The 19624-nt window shown below is 52.4% G+C and overlaps 1 protein-coding gene across 3 annotated transcripts in view; it reads left to right on the top strand.

Moving 5' to 3' along the window:
- Nucleotides 1–19624, top strand: part of LOC134431299 (natural resistance-associated macrophage protein 2-like) — a 64837-nt gene that overhangs the window by 3808 nt on the left and 41405 nt on the right. Inside the window, exons 1-3 of one of the 3 annotated variants that reach the window (XM_063179284.1) lie at nt 9365–9435; nt 13662–13747; nt 18921–19069. In XM_063179284.1, the coding sequence (XP_063035354.1) occupies nt 13726–13747; nt 18921–19069 (171 nt within the window). In that variant the 5' untranslated portion in view covers nt 9365–9435; nt 13662–13725. Of the gene's footprint in view, nt 1–9364; nt 9436–13661; nt 13748–15365; nt 15423–18920; nt 19070–19624 lie in introns of those variants that run through there. The other 2 variants (XM_063179283.1, XM_063179285.1) reach the window with 2 other exon arrangements.

The raw sequence follows: 19624 nt of genomic DNA, 5'->3' as shown, positions 1-19624 counted from the left end.
GGATCCTAAAGGATGGATCCCAAAGGGATGGGATCCTACAGGGATGGGATCCTATAAGGATGGATCCCACAGGGGTGATCCTACAGGGATGGAGCCCACAGGGATGTGATTCTATAAGGATGGATCCCAAAGGGGGGGATCCTACAGGGATGGAGCCCACAGGGATGGGATCCTACAGGGATGGAGCCCACAGGGATGGGATCCTACAGGGATGGAGCCCACAGGGATGGGATCCTATAAGGATGGATCCCAAAGGGGGGGGATCCTGCAGGGATGGAGCCCACAGGGATGGGATCCTATAAGGATGGAGCCCAAAGGGGTGATCCTACAGGGATGGATCCCAAAGGGGGTGATCCTACAGGGATGGAGCCCACAGGGATGTGATTCTATAAGGATGGATCCCAAAGGGGGGGGATCCTACAGGGATGGAGCCCACAGGGATGGGATCCTACAGGGATGGAGCCCACAGGGATGGGATCCTACAGGGATGGAGCCCACAGGGATGGGATTCTGCGGGGATGGAGCCCACAGGGATGGGATCCTATAAGGATGGATCCCAAAGGGGTGATCCTACAGGGATGGGATCCTATAAGGATGGATCCCAAAGGGGTGGATCCTACAGGAATGGAGCCCACAGGGATGGGATTCTGCGGGGATGGAGCCCACAGGGGTGATGCTGCAGGATGGGATCTCACAGGGATGATCCCACAAGGATGGATCCTGCAGGGATGGGATCCCACAGGGATGATTCCAAAGGGATGGGATCCCACGGAGTTGGATCCTGTATGGGTGATCCTGCAGGGATGGATCAGGCAGGGATGGATCCTACAGTGGTGACCCCACAGAGATGGACCCCATAGGGATGGGATCCTATAGGGATGGGATCCGATAGGGATGGATCCCACAGGGATGGGATCCTACAGGGATGGATCCCACAGAGAAGGACCCTATAGGGATGGATCCCACAGAGATGGATCTCACAGGGATGGATCCTACAGTGGTGATCCCACAGAGATGGACCCCATAGGGATGGGATCCTATAGGGATGGATCCCACAGGGAGGGATCTCACAGGGATGGGATCCCACAGGGATGGACCCCATAGGGATGGGATCCTATAGGGATGGATCCCACAGAGATGGATCTCACAGGGATGGATCCTACAATGGTGATCCCACAGAGATGGACCCCATAGGGATGGGATCCTACAGGGATGGAGCCCACAGGGAGGGATCTCACAGGGATGGGATCTCCATAGGATGGAATGTCCCAGGGATGATCCCACAGGGGAGGGATCCTATAGGGATGGGTCCCACAGGGGTGATCCCACACGGGTGGGATCCTATGAGGATGGGTCCCACAGGTATGGAATCCCACAGGGGTGATCCCACAGGGATGGAATGCCACAGGGCTGATCCCAAGGGCTGATCTCCCGGTGCTGTCCCAGGGTGACCCCACAGGTCCATCCATGCACAGGCCGAGGTTTGCCAGGTCCTTGACCCAGCAGAGGAGCAGGGCTGTGTGGGGTCAGCAGCTGGAATCAGGGCAGGGCTGTGTGGGGTCAGCAGCTGGAATCGGGGCAGGGCTGTGTGGGGTCAGCAGCTGGAATCGGGGCAGGGCTGTGTGGGGTCAGCAGCTGGAATCAGAGCAGGGCTGTGTGGGGTCAGCAGCTGGAATCAGGGCAGGGCTGTGTGGGGTCAGCAGCTGGAATCAGGGCAGGGCTGTGTGGGGTCAGCAGCTGGAATCAGAGCAGGGCTGTGTGGGGTCAGCAGCTGGAACTGGGGCAGGGCTGTGTGGGGTCAGCAGCTGGAATCAGAGCAGGGCTGTGTGGGGTCAGCAGCTGGAATCAGAGCAGGGCTGTGTGGGAGGGTCAGCAGCTGGAATTGGGGCAGGAATGTTGGGAAATCCCTCTGGGATCAGCCAGGCTGGCATTGCAGCAGCTGGCACCACCCAGTTCACCTGGGCTGAGTGCCCAGTGCCCACCTGGGCTCTGCCCACGGCTCCCAGCCGGACCTCACCTGGAAGGGCTGGCCCGAGGCTCAGGGGGCAGGGCAAGGGCTCCCAGTGCTCCCAGTGCCACCAGTGAGGGGCTCCCAATGCCCCCCAGTGAGGGGCTCCCAGTGTCACCAGTGAGGGACTCCCAGTATCACCAGTGAGGGGCTCCCAGTGCTCAAGTGCCACCAGTGAGCAGCTCCCAGTGCCCCCAGTGAGGGGCTCCCAGTGTGACCAGTGAGGCTCTCCCAGTGCTCCCAGTGCCCCCAGTGAGGAGCTCCCAGTGCTCCCAGTGAGGGGCTCCCAGTGCCCCCAGTGAGGAGCTCCCAGTGCTCCCAGTGAGGGGCTCCCAGTGTCACCAGTGAGGGGCTCCCAGTGCTCCCAGTGAGGGGCTCCCAGTGTCACCAGTGAGGGGCTCCCAGTGCCCCCAGTGAACGGCTCCCAGTGCTCCCAGTGAGGGGCTCCCAGTGTCACCAGTGAGGGGCTCCCAGTGCTCCCAGTGAGGGGCTCCCAGTGTCACCAGTGAGGGGCTCCCAGTGCTCCCAGTGTCACCAATGAGGGGCTCCCAGTATCACCAGTGAGCAGCTCCCAGTGCCCCCAGTGAGGGGCTCCCAGTGCTTCCAGTGCCCCCAGTGAGGTGCTCCCAGTGCCCCCAGTGAGGTGCTCCCAGTGCCACCAGTAAGGAGCTCCCAGTGCTCCAGTGCCACCAGTAAGGAGCTCCCAGTGCCACCAGTATCACCAGTGAGGAGCTCCCCAGCCTGCAGGGTGTCTGTGCAGGGATCAAAACCAAGCTGTGAGCCCCAAACCAGCCCAGGAGGATCCGTCAGGGCCCTGCAGGACCCAGCCCTGCTCAGAGCCCACATCAAAGGGCCGAGCTCAATGGCAGGAACTGCTCCCAGCACGGGGCCAGGCTGGCCTGGGAGGGACAGGAGCAGGAGCAGGATGGGCCCAGGGTGAGGAGGAACAGGAGCAGGATGAACCCAGGGTGAGGGGGAACAGGAGCAGGAGCAGGATGGACCCAGGGTGAGGAGAAACAGGAGCAGGATGGGCCAGGGTGAGGAGGAAGAGGAGCAGGAGCAGGATGGGCCAGGGTGAGGAGAAACAGGAGCAGGATGGACCCAGGGTGAGGAGAAACAGGAGCAGGATGGGCCAGGGTGAGGAGGAAGAGGAGCAGGAGCAGGATGGGCCAGGGTGAGGAGAAACAGGAGCAGGATGAGTCCAGGGGTGTGGAAGGAGCAGGATGAGCCCAGGATGAGCCCAGGGCTGTTGGGAGGAGCAGGATGAGCATGAGCCCAGGGTTGTGGGAAGGGGTAGGAGCAGGTTGAACCCAGGGCTGTTGAGAGGAACAGGATGAGCCCAGGGTGAGCAGGAGCAGGAACAGGATAAGCCCAGGGTTGTTGAGAGGAGCAGGATGAGCCCAGAGTGAGCTCTGGACTGTTGGAGGAGCAGGAGCAGGATGAGCCCGGGGGTGTTGGAAGGATCAGGATGAGCCTGAGGCTGTTGAGAGGAACAGGATGAGCCCAGGGTGAGCCCGGGGCTGTTGGAAGGATCAGGGTGAGGAGGAACAGGATGAGCCCAGGGTGAGCCCAGGGGTGTTGGAAGGATCAGGATGAACCCAGGGCTGTTGAGAGGAACAGGATGAGCCCAGGGTGAGCCCAAGGCTATGGAGAGGATCAGGATGAGCCCGGGGCTGTGGGGAGGATCAGGATGAGCCCAGGACTGTGGGGAGGAACAGGATGAGCCCAGGGTGAGCAGGAACAGGATGAGCCCAGGGTGAGCCCGGGGCTCTGGGGAGGATCAGGATGAGCAGGATCAGGATGACCCAGGATGAGCCCAAGGCTGTGGAAGGTCTCGTGGCACAGCAGGGCAGAGGCAGAACAAGAAGCCCTTTGTTCGCTGCTGGCTGCACACGTGGGCACAGCGGCAGCAGCCATGGCTGCGGGGGGGCACAGGGAGCTCGTGGTGCCCTGCTCAGGTTTGGGTGGGCACAGGGACCCTGTGGTGCCCTGCTCAGAGCTGGGTGGGCACAGGGAGCTCGTGGTGCCCAGGGCAGGGCTGGGTGGGCACAGGGACCCTGTGGTGCCCTGCTCAGAGCTGGGTGGGCACAGGGAGCTCGTGGTGCCCAGGGCAGGGCTGGGTGGGCCCAGGGAATGTTCCCTGTTCTGAGTGAGCTGGGCACAGGGACTTTGTGGTGTCCTGCCCAGGGCTGTGTGGGCACAGGGAGCTTGTGTTGCCCTGTTCTGACCTGGGTGGGCACAGAGAATGTTCCCTGGGCACCCTGCAGTGCCCACTGTGATGCCAGGCTCAGCCTGAGGGCACAGCCTGAGTCCTGGCATCAGCTTTGGCTCCCCAGGGCAGGACAGGAGGGTCTGGGAGAGGCTGAGGGGTCTGGGGGGGCTCAGCCTGGAAAAAAGGGGGCTCAGGAGGGACCTTCTGGCTCCCCACCCCAGGAGGGGACACGGGTGGGGTCAGGCTCTGCTCCCATGAGAGACAAAAAGGCATCCAGGGCAGGTTTGGGATGGATTTTAGGGAAAAATTCCTTCATGGAAAAGCTGCTCAAGTGCAGGGTGGAGTCCCCACAACTCCCTGACAGGAGGGGAGAAATCCAGGTGGGCTTTGGGCTCTGCTCCCAGGGGACAGGGGGAGACAAAAAGGCATCCAGGGCGGGTCGAGGTTGGATTTTAAGGAAAATTCCTTCCTGGAAAAGCTGCTCAGGGTGAGGGCGGAGTCCCCAGAACTCTCTGACAGGAGGGGACACAGCCAGGTGGGGTCAGGCTCTACTTCCAAGTTACAGGAGGAGACAAAAACACATCCAGGGGAGGTTGAGGTTGGATTTGAAGGAGAATTCCCTCATTTCCTTCATGGAAAAACTGCTCAGACCAAAGGTGGAGTCCCCACAAGTCCTTGACAGGAGCCAGGTGGGGCCTGGGCCCTGCTCCTGAGTGAGAGGAGGAGACAAAAAGGCATCCAGAGGAGGTTTAGGCTGGATTTTAAGGAGAAATTCCCTGATTTCCTCCATGGAAAAGCTGCTCAGGTGCAGGGTGGATCCCAACAGGTCCATGACAGGAGGGTGAACAGCCACATGGGGTCAGGCTCTACTTCCAAATTACAGGAGGACAAAAAAACACATCCAGGGCAGGTTGGGGTTGCATTTTAAGGAGAATTCCCTGATTTCCTTCATGGAAAAGCTGCTCAGGCTGAGGGTGGAGTCCCCACAACAGGAGGGGACAGCCAGGTGGGGTCACGCTCTGCTCCCAAATGAGAGGATGAAACAAAAAGGCATCCAGAGGAGGTTTAGGTTGGATTTTAAGGAGAAATTCCCTCATTTCCTTCACGGAAAAGCTGCTCAGGCCGGGGATGGAGTCCCCACAAGTCCTTGACAGGAGCCAGGTGGGGCCTGGGCCCTGCTCCCGAGTGAGAGGAGGAGACAAAAAGGCATCCAGAGGAGGTTTAGGTTGGATTTTAAGGAGAAATTCCCCGATTTCCTTCATGGAAAAGCTGCTCAGGTGCAGGGTGGATCCCAACATGTCCATGACAGGAGGGTGAACAGCCACATGGGGTCAGGCTCTACTTCCAAATTACAGGAGGACAAAAAAACACATCCAGGGCAGGTTGGGGTTGCATTTTAAGGAGAATTCCCTGATTTCCTTCATGGAAAAGCTGCTCAGGCTGAGGGTGGAGTCCCCACAACAGGAGGGGTCAGCCAGCTGGGGTCACGCTCTGCTCCCAAATGAGAGGATGAAACAAAGAGGCATCCAGAGGAGGTTTAGGTTGGATTTTAAGGAGAATTCCCCGATTTCCTTCACGGAAAAGCTGCTCAGGTGCAGAGTGGATCCCAACAGGTCCATGACAGGAGGGTGAACAGCCACATGGGGTCAGGCTCTACTTCCAAATTCCAGGATGAACCCAAAAGGCATCCAGGGCAGGTTTGGGATGGATTTTAGAGAAAATTCCTTCATGGAAAAGCTGCTCAGGCCAGGGGTGGAGTCCCCACAACAGGAAGGGACAGCCAGGTGGGGTCACGCTCTGCTCCCAAATGAGAGGATGAAACAAAAAGTCTCCCAGGGCAAGTTTAGGTTGGATTTTGAGGAGAATTCCCCGATTTCCTTCATGGAAAAGCTGCTCAGGTGCAGGGTGGAGTCCCCACAACAGGAGGGGACAGCCAGGTGGGGTCACGCTCTGCTCCCAAATGAGAGGATGAAACAAAAAGGCATCCAGAGGAGGTTTAGGTTGGATTTTAAGGAGAAATTCCCTCATTTCCTTCACGGAAAAGCTGCTCAGGCCGGGGATGGAGTCCCCACAAGTCCTTGACAGGAGCCAGGTGGGGCCTGGGCCCTGCTCCCGAGTGAGAGGAGGAGACAAAAAGGCATCCAGAGGAGGTTTAGGTTGGATTTTAAGGAGAATTCCCTGATTTCCTTCATGGAAAAGCTGCTCAGGCCAGGGGTGGAGTCCCTAGAACTCTGTTGAGAGGAGGGGAAACAGCCACATGGGGTCAGGCTCTACTTCCAAATTACAGGAGGAGAAAAAAACACATCCAGGGCAGGTTGGGGTTGCATTTTAAGGAGAATTCCCTGATTTCCTTCATGGAAAAGCTGCTCAGACCAAAGGTGGAGTCCCCACAACAGGAGGGAGACAAAATTCTCTCTCCCAGGGCAGGTCTGGGTTGGATTTTAGGGGTGGATTTTAGATTTAGGTTGGGTTTTAGGGTTGGATTTTGTTTTTGCGTTGGATTTTAGGTTTAGGTTGGATTTTAGGTTGGATTTTAGGATGAGGTTGGATTTTAGGTTGGATTTTAGGTTTAGGTTGGATTTTAGGGCTGGATTTTAGGTTTAGGTTGGATTTTTGGGGTGGATTTTAGGTTTAGGTTGGATTTTAGGTTGAGGATGGATTTTTGGGTTGGATTTTGGTTTTAGGTTGGATTTTAGGTTGAGGTTGGATTTTTGAGTTGGATTTTAGGTTTAGGTTGGATTTTAGGTTTAGGTTGGGTTTTAGGGTTGGATTTTGTGTTTAGGTTGGATTTTAGGTTGGATTTTAGGTTTAGGTTTGATTTTAGGGTTGGATTTTAGGTTTAGGTTGGATTTTAGGGTTGGATTTTAGGTTTAGGTTGGATTTTAGGTTTAGGCTGGATTTTAGTTTTAGGATTGATTTTAGGGTTGGATTTTAGGTTTAGGCTGGATTTTAGGTTTAGGTTTAGGTTTGATTTTAGGGTTGGATTTTAGGTTTGAGGTTGTATTTTAGGTTGAGGATGGATTTTAGGGTTGTATTTTAGGTTGAGGTTGGATTTTAGGGCTGAATTTTAGGTTGAGGTTGGATTTTAGGGTTGGATTTTAGGTTTAGGATGGATTTTAGGGTTGGATTTTAGGTTGAGGTTGGATTTTAGGTTGAGGATGGATTTTAGGGCTCGATTTTAGCTTTAGAATGAATTTTAGGGTTGGATTTTAGGTCTAGATTGGATTTTCAGTTCAGTTTGGATTTTAGGGTTGGATTTTAGGTTTAGGATGGATTTTAGAGCTGGATTTTAGGTTGAGGATGGATTTTAGGGTTGGATTTTAGGTTTAGGATTGATTTTTGGGCTGGATTTTGGTTTTAGGTTGGATTTTAGGTTGAGGTTGGATTTTAGGTTGGATTTTAGGTTTAGGTTTGATTTTAGGGCTGGATTTTAGGTTGAGGATGGATTTTAGTGTTGGATTTTAGGTTTAGGGTGGATTTTAGGGCTGGATTTTGGGTTTAGTTTGGATTTTAGGGCTGGATTTTAGGTTTAGGCTGGATTTTAGGTTGAGGTTGGATTTTAGGCTTAGGATGGATTTTAGGTTGGATTTTAGGTTGTGGATGGATTTTAGGGCTGGATTTTAGGTTTAGGTTTGATTTTAGGGGTGGATTTTAGGTTTAGGTTGGATTTTAGGTTGAGGATGGATTTTAGGGCTCGATTTTAGCTTTAGAATGAATTTTAGGGTTGGATTTTAGGTCTAGATTGGATTTTCAGTTCAGTTTGGATTTTAGGGTTGGATTTTAGGTTTAGGATGGATTTTAGGGTTGGATTTTGGGTTTAGGATGGATTTTAGGGTTGGATCTTGGGTTTAGGATGGATTTTAGGGTTGGATTTTAGGTTTAGGTTGGATTTTTGGGGTGGATTTTAGGTTTAGGGTGGATTTTAGGTTGAGGATGGATTTTTGAGTTGGATTTTAGGTTTAGGTTAGATTTTAGGTTTAGGATGGATTTTAGGGTTGGATTTTAGTTTAGGTTGGATTTTAGGGTTGGATTTTATGTTGAGGTTGGATTTTAGGTTTAGGCTGGATTTTAGGTTTAGTTTGGATTTTAGGTTTAGGATGGATTTTAGGGCTGGATTTTAGGTTTAGATTGGATTTTAGCTTTAGAATGAATTTTAGGGTTGGATTTTAGGTTTAGATTGGATTTTCAGTTCAGTTTGGATTTTAGGGTTGGATTTTCAGTTTAGTTTGGATTTTCGGGTTGGATTTTAGGTTTAGGTTGGATTTGAGGACTGGATTTTAGTTTGAGGATGGATTTTAGGGTTGGATTTTAGGTTTGGGTTGGATTTTAGGTTTAGGATGGATTTTAGGTTGGATTTTAGGTTGTGGGTGGATTTTAGGGTTGGATTTTAGGGCTGGATTTTAGGTTCAGGATGGATTTTAGGGCTGGATTTTAGGTCTAGGCTGGATTTTAGGTTGAGGTTGGATTTTAGCTTTAGGATGGATTTTAGGTTGGATTTTAGGTTTAGATTGGATTTTAGGGTTGGATTTTCAGGCTGGATTTTAGGTTTGAGGATGGATTTTAGGGCTGGATTTTAGGCTTAGGATGGATTTTAGGGTTGGAATTTAGGTTGAGGATGGATTTTAGGGTTGGATTTTAGGGTTGGATTTTGGGTTGAGGATGGATTTTAGGGTTGGATTTTCGGGCTGGATTTTAGGTTTAGGATGGATTTTAGGGCTGGATTTTAGGTTTAGGCTGGATTTTGGGTTTCAGTTGGATTGTAGGGCTGGATTTTAGGTTGAAGATGCATTTTAGGGCTGGATTTTGGGTTTCAGTTGGATTTTAGGGCTGGATTTTGGGTTTAGGATGGATTTTAGGGCTGGATTTTGGGTTTAGGATGGATTTTAGGGCTGGATTTTGGGTTTGGGCTGGATTTTGGGTTTAGGATGGATTTTCAGGTTTCAGTTGGATTTTAGGGCGAATCCCCCCTGGGCAGGGGTGCCCATGCCAGGCTCTCTCTCTGTGTGGGTGCCCTGGGGCTGCTCCCACCCCGGCCCTGCAGCTGCTGGGGCAGATAAAGGGGCCCCGTCCTGCCCCTCCCAGCCTGGGGCAGATACTGGCCTGGGTGCACAACGAACATTTCCCCAACATCTCCCTCCTCGTCATCCCGGGGTGCAGCTCTGGGCTGAGGTCATTCCTCCTGGGTCGCCTTTTGGAGGAAAAAATTGGCTTTTTGGTAAACTTCTCTGGGGTTTTTCTTGGTTTTTTTGGGTATTTTTTAGGTTGCTTTTTAATTTTTTTGTTTGTTTGTTTATTTGGGTTTTTTTGTTTTTGGGCTTTTTTTTGTGGTTTTTGTTTTGTCTTGTCTTGGTTTTTTTTTTTGTTTTGTTTTATTTTTTGTGGGTTTTTTTATATTTTGGTTTGGGGTTTTTTAAACGGAAGCTGTGAGGTTTGGTGCTCAGAAAAGACGGAAAAGTTGGTGTGAGCGATCAGAGCTGGAGTTCATTTCATTTGAGTCCCCAGCTGATGATTTCCTTTTGCACCCTCCCTGCACCAACATTCCTTTGTTTGTTTTTATGGGAATCTCCTTTCCAATCCGATGGGCTTTGACAGAGGATTTGGTGCTTTGCTGGTGCTGTGGCTTTGAGCTCCTGGATCCCTCCCAGCCCCATTCCAGCTCCTGCCTCGTGCCTGTGTGGGTTTAATATAAACCCAAAAATTTTAAATTTTAGTTTTTATATTAAAGGCCCAGTGCTGAAGGAGTTCAAGCTGCCCTTAACCCCTTCGCAGTGCCCGGGGCTGGGAGGGTTTGGGGTGCAGGGCAGGGTTTGGGGTGCAGGGCAGGGTTTGGGTGCAGGGGAGGGTTTGGGGTGCAGGGGAGGGTTTGGGTGCAGGGCTGGGTTTGGGGTGCAGGGGAGGGTTTGGGGTGCAGGGCAGGGTTTGGGGTGCAGGGCTGGGTTTGGGGTGCAGGGCAGGGTTTGGGGTGCAGGGCTGGGTTTGGGGTGCAGGGCTGGGTTTGGGGTGCAGGGCAGGGTTTGGGGTGCAGGGGAGGGTTTGGGGTGCAGGGCAGGGTTTGGGGTGCAGGGCAGGGTTTGGGGTGCAGGGCTGGGTTTGGGGTGCAGGGCAGGGTTTGGGGTGCAGGGGAGGGTTTGGGGTGCAGGGGAGGGTTTGGGGTGCAGGGCTGGGTTTGGGGTGCAGGGCAGGGTTTGGGGTGCAGGGCTGGGTTTGGGGTGCAGGGGAGGGTTTGGGGTGCAGGGCTGGGTTTGGGGTGCAGGGGAGGGTTTGGGGTGCAGGGCAGGGTTTGGGTGCAGGGCTGGGTTTGGGGTGCAGGGGAGGGTTTGGGGTGCAGGGCTGGGTTTGGGGTGCAGGGCAGGGTTTGGGGTGCAGGGGAGGGTTTGGGGTGCAGGGCAGGGTTTGGGGTGCAGGGGAGGGTTTGGGGTGCAGGGCTGGGTTTGGGGTGCAGGGCAGGGTTTGGGGTGCAGGGGAGGTTTGGGGTGCAGGGCTGGGTTTGGGGTGCAGGGGAGGGTTTGGGGTGCAGGGCAGGGTTTGGGGTGCAGGGCTGGTTTGGGGTGCAGGGCAGGGTTTGGGGTGCAGGCTGGGTTTGGGGTGCAGGGCAGGGTTTGGGGTGCAGGGCTGGGTTTGGGGTGCAGGGGAGGGTTTGGGGTGCAGGGCAGGGTTTGGGGTGCAGGGCTGGGTTTGGGGTGCAGGGCAGGGTTTGGGGTGCAGGCCTGGGTTTGGGGTGCAGGGCAGGGTTTGGGGTGCAGGCCTGGGTTTGGGGTGCAGGGGAGGGTTTGGGGTGCAGGGCTGGGTTTGGGGTGCAGGGCAGGGTTTGGGGTGCAGGGCTGGGTTTGGGGTGCAGGGCAGGGTTTGGGGTGCAGGGGAGGGTTTGGGGTGCAGGGCAGGGTTTGGGGTGCAGGCTGGGTTGGGGTGCAGGGCAGGGTTTGGGGTGCAGGGGAGGGTTTGGGGTGCAGGGCAGGGTTTGGGGTGCAGGGCTGGGTTTGGGGTGCAGGGCAGGGTTTGGGGTGCAGGGGAAGGTTTGGGGTGCAGAGCAGGGTTTGGGGTGCAGGGCTGGGTTTGGGGTGCAGGGCTGGGTTTGGGGTGCAGGGCAGGGTTTGGGGTGCAGGGCAGGGTTTGGGGTGCAGGGCAGGGTTTGGGGTGCAGGGGAGGGTTTGGGGTGCAGGGCAGGGTTTGGGGTGCAGGGGAGGGGTTTGGGGTGCAGGGGAGGGTTTGGGGTGCAGGGCTGGGGTTTTGGGGTGCAGGGCAGGGTTTGGGGTGCAGGGCAGGGTTTGGGGTGCAGGGCTGGGTTTGGGGTGCAGGCAGGGCTGGGACGGGGTTTGCACACCCGGGGAATTCCCCGCTCGTTTCCTGGCCGGGGTTTCACAATCGGCTCCGGCTGCCCCTGGACTCTGCTGGGCAGAGCAGGGGGAATTCATTTCCTTCTTGCTTTCTCTCTCTCTTTCTCTCTTTTCTTTCTCTCGTTCTCTCTCTCTTTCTCTCTTCCTGTCTTCTTTTCCTTTTCATTTTCCTTTTTCTTTTCCTTTTCCTTTCCTTTCCTTCCTTTTCCTTCCTTTCTTTCTCTCTTTTTCCCTTTCTTTGCTTTTCTTTCTTTTCCTTCCTTCCCCTTCCTCCTCTCTTTCTCTCTTTTTCTCTTTTCTCTCTCTCTCTTTCTCCTTTCCTTTCCTTTCCTTTCCTTTCCTTTCCTTTCCTTTCCTTTCCTTTCCTTTCCTTTCCTTTCCTTTCCTTTCCTTTCCTTTCCTTTCCTTTCCTTTCCTTTCCTTTCCTTTCCTTTCCTTTCCTTTCCTTTCCTTTCCTTTCCTTTCCTTTCCTTTCCTTCCTTCCTTTCCTTTCCTTTCCCTTCCTTCCCTTTCCTTCCTTTCTTTCTCTCTTTTTCCCTTTCTTTCTTTTCCTTCCTTCCCCTTCCTCCTCTCTTTCTCTCTTTTCTCTCTTTCTCTCTCTTTCTTTCTCTTCCTCTCTTTCTTTCCTTTCCTTTCTTTCCTTTCCTTTCTTTCTTTTCCTTCCCTTTTCTTTCCTTTCTTTCTTTTTCTTTCTCCCTTTCTTTTCCTTTCTTTGCCTTCCTTCCTCATTTCATCTCTCTTTCTCTCTTCTCTTCTCTTCTCTTCTCTTCTCTTCTCTTCTCTTCTCTTCTCTTCTCTTCTCTTCTCTTCTCTTCTCTTCTCTTCTCTTCTCTTCTCTTCTCTTCTCTTCTCTTCTCTTCTCTTCTCTTTTCTCCCTTTCTTTTCTTTTCTCCCTTTCTTTTCTTTCCTGCCCTCCTCTTTCTTTCTCTCTTCCTTTCCTTCTTTTCCTTCCTTCATCTATCTCTCTCTTTTCTCTCTTTTCTCTCTTTTCTCTCTCTCTTTTCCTTCCTTCCTTCCTTCCTTCCTTCCTTCCTTCCTTCCTTCCTTCCTTCCTTCCTTCCTTCCTTCCTTCCTTCCTTCCTTCCTTCCTTCCTTCCTTCCTTCCTTCCTTCCTTCCTTCCTTCCTTCCTTCCTTCCTTCCTTCCTTCCTTCCTTCCTTCCTTCCTTCCTTCCTTCCTTCCTTCCTTCCTTCCTTCCTTCCTTCCTTCCTTCCTTCCTTCCTTCCTTCCTTCCTTCCTTCCTTCCTTCCTTCCTTCCTTCCTCCTTCCTTCCTTCCCTCCCTCCCTCCCTTCCCTCCCTCCCTTCCTTCCTTCATCCATCTTTCTCTTTTATTTCTCTCTTTCCCTCTCTCCTTCCTTCCTCCCTCCCCTCCCTGGGGTCTCTCAGACCCTGGGAGCTGAATCTGCCTCTGCCCCCCCTCCTGCCAGCTCTGATTCTCCATCCTGCTGCTCTTTTATTAATTAGAACAGCCATTAACAAAAATGGTTAACTGTCTTTAGTTATGAGGTCTTTTAAGGTTAAATTATTTAATTAATGAATGATACTTCAATTATTTCATTTTTGAACTAAATAGTCTAAGTCTGCGCTGTGGACTTTTTTGATTAATTACAAAATACTGCTTAAACTTAGGGAGAAGAAGGAAAGAAGAACAATTTGTTTCTGCCTTAAAACTTTTCATATTTATTACTACACTTTAAATTTCTACTTTGTGATATTCCACACTTTTAACTGAATACACACACTTGTAATCCTAGCGCTGTTCATTAATTTTGGAATTTCTCCACAGCCTCGGGCCCAGGGCAGTGGGGTTTTTTTTGTGAGTCTGTGCCTTTCAGCACAGAAAGTTAAAAATCCTTAACACCTTAAAATTTTTCATATTTATTACTATACTTTAAAACTCTAAACTCTGAATTTTCCACTTTGTGATAGTCCACACTTTTACCTGACTGCACACTTGTGATCTTAGTGCTGCTCATTAATTTTGGAATTTCTCCACAGCCCCAGTGGGTTTTTTTGTGAGTCTGTGCCTCTCAGCACAGACAGTGAGGAATTTTTGCCACGCAGGTTTCTGACCCACCCTGACAGGATTTTCCCCTTTTTTTCCCAGCCGATGTGTCCGGAGTGAAGCAGCTGCCAGAGCAGGGCACGGCCTCCCCACGGGCACCTCAGACATGGAGAGGAAAACGTCCTACGGTGAGGGGGCACGGGGGCACCCCCTTTCCTCAGAGCTCCCTGGGCTTTTGGGGTGCTGGGGCTGAACCCCCTCATCTTCCCTTCCCTTCCCTTCCCTTCCCTTCCCTTCCCTTCCCTTCCCTTCCCTTCCCTTCCCTTCCCTTTCCCAAACCTTCCCAAACCTTCCCAAACCTTCCCAAACCTTCCCAAACCTTCCCAAACCTTCCCAAACCTTCCCAAACCTTCCCTTCCCAAACCTTCCCAAACCTTCCCAAACCTTCCCTTCCCAAACCTTCCCAAACCTTCCCTTCCCTTCAGCCCCATCCCTGCTTTTTGGGGTGCTGGCCTGTCCCCCCTTTCCCTTCAGCCATCCCTGCTTTTTGTGCTTTTTGGGGTTCAGGGCTGAGCCCCTGCAGCACCCCGGGCTCGCCCAGCCCAGCCTGGGCAGGGATGTCCTGGGAGAGAGCTGTGACAGGGCTGCCTGCACACCTGGGCAGCTCTGACAGGGAGATCAGGGCTCCCAGCACACCTGGGCAGCTCTGACAGGGCTCCCTGCACACCTGGGCAGTTCCCTGCACACCTGGGCAGCTCTGACAGGGTTCCCTGCACATCTGGGCAGTTCCCAGCAGGGTTCCCTGCACATCTGGGCAGCTCCCAGCACACCTGGGCAGCTCTGACAGGGTTCCCTGCACACCTGGGCAGTTCCAGCAGGGCTCCCTGCACACCTGGGCCGTTCCCAGCACACCTGGGCAGCTCTGACACAGATCCCTGCACACCTGGGCAGTTCCCAGCACACCTGGGCAGTTTCACCTGGGCTCCCTGCACACCTTGGCAGCTCTGACAGGGTTCCCAGCACACCTGGGCAGTTCCCAGCACACCTTGGCAGCTCTGACAGGGCTCCCAGCATACCTGGGCAGCTCTGACACAGATCTCTGCATACCTGGGCAGTTTCCAGCACACCTGGGCAGTTCCCAGCACACCTGGGCAGCTCTGACAGGGCTCCCAGCACACCTGGGCAGTTCTCTGCACACCTGGACAGTTCCCAGCAGGGCTCCCTGCACACCTGGGCAGCTCTGACACAGATCCCTGCACACCTGGGCAGCGCTGGCAGGGTTCCCTGCACACCTGGGCAGTTCCCAGCACACCTGGGCAGTTCCCAGCAGGGTTCCCAGCACACCTGGGCAGTTCCCAGCACACCTGGGCAGTTCCCAGCAGGGGTTCCCAGCACATCTGGGCAGTTCCAGCAGGGTTCCCAGCACACCTGGGCAGTTCCCTGCACACCTGGGCAGTTCTGACAGGGCTCCCTGCACACCTGGGCCGTTCCCAGCACACCTAGGCAGCTCTGACACAGATCCCTGCACACCTGGGCAGTTCCCAGCAGGGCTCCCTGCACACCTGGGCAGCTCTGACACAAATCCCTGCACACCTGGGCAGCTCCCAGCACACCTGGGCAGTTCCCAGCAGGGCTCCCTGCACACCTGGGCAGCTCTGACACAGATCCCAGCACACCTGGGCAGCTCCCAGCACGGTTCCCCTGTCCGAGGAGGCCCCGGCCGGGCGGGGGAGGAGGAGGAGGAGGAGGAGGAGCCGGGGCCCCGGTGATGCAATGGCAGCTCTGCCCTGCCCGGCCCGGCCCTGCCCGGCTCAGAGCGCGGCGGCTGCGGAGGGCAGGGGATGGCACCGGGGGAGAAAGGCAGTGAGTGCGGCTGGGGGGGCTCTGTGGGGTTTTAGAGGATTGGGAGAGAGTGTGGGATTGAGTATGGGATCGAGTATGGGATTGTGAGGGACTGGGAGAGAGTGTGGGGTTGTGTGGGACTGGGAGAGAATATGGGATCAAGTGTGGGATTAGGAGACAGTATGGGATTGTGAGGGATTGGGAAAGAGTGTGGGGTTGTTTAGGACTGGGAGAGAGTGTGGGATTGTGTGGGATTGGAAAAGAGTGTGGAGTTGTGTGGGACTGGGAGAGAATGTGGGATTAGGAGACAGTATGGGGTTGTGTGGGATTGGGAAAGTGTGGGATTGTGAGGGATTGGAAAAGAGTGTGGGATTGTGTGGGACTGGGAGAGAGTGTGGAGTTGTGTGGGATTGGGAAAGTGTGGGATTGTGAGGGATTGGAAAAGAGTGTGGGATTGTGTGGGACTGGGAGAGAGTGTGGACTTGTGTGGGATTTGAGAGAGTGTGGGATCGAGTATGGGACTGGCATCAAGTATGGGATTGTGAGGGATTGGGAGAGAATGTGGGGTCGAGTATGGGACTGGGAGAGAGTGTGGGGTTGTGTGGGATTTGGGAGACAGTGTGGGATTGTAAAGGATTGGGAGTGAGTGTGGGGTTGGGAGGGTGTGTGGGATAGTGTAGGATTGGAAGAGACTGGGGGATTATGTGGAATTGTGTGAGATTGTATAGGATTGGGAGAGAATGTGGGGTCGAGTATGGACTGGGATCAAGTATGGGATTGTGTGAAATTTGGAGAGAGGATGGGATTGTGTGGGGAGAGAGTGTGGGGTTGTATGGGGTTGGGAGAGAATGTGGGGTAGTGTGGGGTTAGGGAGTTTTACAGGATTGGGAGAGTGTGGGATTGCGTGGGATTGTGTAGGATTTGGAGGGAGTTTGGGATCAAGTATGGGATTGGGAAAGTGTGTGGGATTGTATAGGATTGAGAGAGAGTGTGGGTTTCTGTGGGGTTCTGTGGGGTTGTGAGGGACTGGGAGAGAGCACAGGATGGAGATTTTGCTGCTGGTGTCGGGCAGAAGGTGGGGATGTGGGAATTGGGGATGTGGAATATGGGAATTGGGAATATGGGGATGTGGGAATTGGGAATGTGGGGATGTGGGAATTGGGAATGTGGGGATGTGGGAATGTGGGGATGTGGGAATTGGGGATGTGGGAATTGGGAATGTGGGAATTGGGAATGTGGGGATGTGGGAATTGGGGATGTGGGAATTGGGATGTGGGAATGTGGGGATGTGGGAATTGGGGATGTGGGAATGTGGGGATGTGGGGATGTGGGAATGTGGGGATGTGGGAATTGGGGGTGTGGGAATTGGGGATGTGGAATGTGGGAATTGGGGATGTGGGAATTGGGGATGTGGGAATTGGGGATGTGGGAATGTGGGGATGTGGGAATGTGGGATGTGGGAATTGGGATGTGGGAATTGGGGATGTGGGGATGTGGGAATTGGGGATGTGGGAATTGGGGATGTGGGAATTGGGGGTGTGGGATCCTGCAGGGTGGCCCTGCTCCTCTGCTCCCCCCTCACCTCTGGAGCCCCAGGAGCTCCCCGGCTCTCCCTGCTGGGCCATCCCCCCCTGCCCCTTGTTTCCAGTGTCGGATTCCCTGGGATGCAGCAGGACAGGCTGGGATGGAGCTGCAGGAGCGGCCCCAGCCCTCTCTGGGATCTGCCTCATCCAAATTAATCATTAATTAATCGCTAATCATTTTGGCTGCTCCTCCACTACTCCTGATCAGCCCCCAGGATGGAGCTTTTTTTAAATTATCTGGAATAAATAAATCCCAGCCTGGAACCAGGAGGGAGAGGGGATTCTGAGAGGTGCAGGGTGGGGTATTTTAATTCAATTACCCCTTTATCACTTAATTAGTGATCAATTAATCATCAGCTGTGCTGGCTTGTGGGGCTCCTGTCAGATCTCCTGTCCCTGCAGGCTGCTCAGTGCTCCCATCCCTCTGTTTATGTTCAGGAACACAAAATCACAGAATGATTATTGGTTGATTGATATTGATTATTAATTATGATTGATTATTATTGATTTTGATTCTTGATTATAATTATATAACACCAGCAGTGCTTTTATTGAGGAGCTCAGGGTGTCAGGGGTACAGACCCAAATCTGACCTGACATTTTGACCTGAACATGTTTTATATTCTATCATTACATAATTTAAATATTAATTATTAAACTGACATTGTTCTATTGTATACATTGATTTCATCCAAGCATGGATTTCTCGTGATCCCCCTCAAACCCCTGACATAGTTCCTCATGATTTTTTAAACAATTATATCTATTAATTAGATGGTTTATCATACACTGATTACACAGGTGCAGTTTTATATTCTATCATGATATAATTCAAATATTAATTATTAAACTGACATTGTTTTGTAGACATTGATTCCATCCAAGCATGGATTTCTTGTGATCCCCCTCAAATCCCTGACATAGTTTCTCATGATTCTTCTTACAGTTGAACAATAATTATATCTAACAATTATATAATTTATCATACACTGATTACACAGGTGTAGTTTTATATTCTATCATTATATAATTGACATATTAATTATTAAACTGTCATTGTTCTATTGTATACAATGATTTCATCCAAGCACGGATTTGTCGTGATCCCCCTCAAACTCCTAACATAGTTTCTCATGATTCTTTAAACAATAATTATATCTAATAATTATATTATTTATCATACACTGATTATACAGGTGTAGTTTTATATTCTATCATTATATAATTTACATATTCATGATTAAATTGACATTGTTCTGTTGTAGACATTGATTCCATCCAAGCATGGATTTCTTGTGATCCCCCTCAAACCCCTAACAAAATTTCTCATGATTCTGCTTATAATTAAACAATAATTATATCTAACAATTATATTGTTTATCATGCACTGATTACACAGGTGCAGATTTATATTCTATTCTATCAATATATCATTTAAATATTAATTATTAAACTGACATTGTTCTGTTGTATACATTGATTCCATCCAAGCACGGATTTGTCGTGATCCCCCTCGAATCCCTGACAAGTTTCTCATGATTCTTTAAACAATAATTATATCTAATAATTATATTATTTATCATACACTGAATACACAGGTGTAGTTTTATATTCTGTCATTATATAATTTACCTATTAATGATTAAACTGACATTGTTCTGTTGTATCCAAGATTTCATCCAAGCACGGATTTCTCGTGATCCCCCTCAAACCCCTAACACAGTTTCTCATGATTCTTTGAACAATAATAATATCTAATAATTATTTTTCAATAAATATTTATCACACATTGATGCAGTTTCACCTGATCCAGCTCACACAAGGCCTGACATTCCCAGGGCTGACCTTTACCATTCCCCAGGGTTTACCAAGCCTGAATTCCTTTCTAACTCCCCAAATTTCCACGATTTTGAACCCATTTTCCGTGTCCCTGCAGAGGATGTCTCTGGGGAGCCCGGGGGGCTCGGGGGGGTGCTCAGCACCATCTCCAGCAGCAGGAGCCCCCTGCAGCCCCCCGAGGCTGAGGATGAGGAGCCCTTCAGCACCTACTTCGACAGCAAGATCCCCATCCCCGAGGACGAGACGGTGAGTGAGGAAATCCCTGCTGGAAAAACCAGCCCCAGACACCCCTGAGTCACTGCCAGGGCTCCAGTTCCCCTCCAGCCTGTGCTGGGAGTGACTGGGAGGGGTCTGCCATGGTCTGGGGGGGTGTTAGTGATGGATCCCAGGGATTTGGATCCTGCTTGGAGCAGCCAAAGAGCAGAAAAGGCCTGGCCAGAGTTGGGGCTCATCATGGGGTGTCCCATCCCTGTGGGGACATGGGGGTGTCCCATCCCTGTGGGGACACTGGGGATCTCCCATCCCTGTGGGGACATGGGGGTGTCCCATCCCTGTGGGGACATTGGGGTGTCCCATCCCTGTAGGGACATTGGGATGTCCCATCCCTGTGGGGATATTGGGGGTGTCCCATCCCTGTGGGGACACTGGGGATGTCCCATCCCTGTGGGGACACTGGGGATCTCCCATCCCTGTGGGGACATTGGGGTGTCCCATCCCTGTGACTTTGGGAACATTGGGGATGTCCCATCCCTGTGGGGACATTGGGGTGTCCCATCCCTGTGGGGACATGGGGGTGTCCCA

The sequence above is a fragment of the Melospiza melodia genome, chromosome 31, assembly GCF_035770615.1.
Source record: "Melospiza melodia melodia isolate bMelMel2 chromosome 31, bMelMel2.pri, whole genome shotgun sequence".
NCBI classification, from domain to species: domain Eukaryota; kingdom Metazoa; phylum Chordata; class Aves; order Passeriformes; family Passerellidae; genus Melospiza; species Melospiza melodia.
This window is presented reverse-complemented; position numbering and strand designations above follow the sequence as displayed.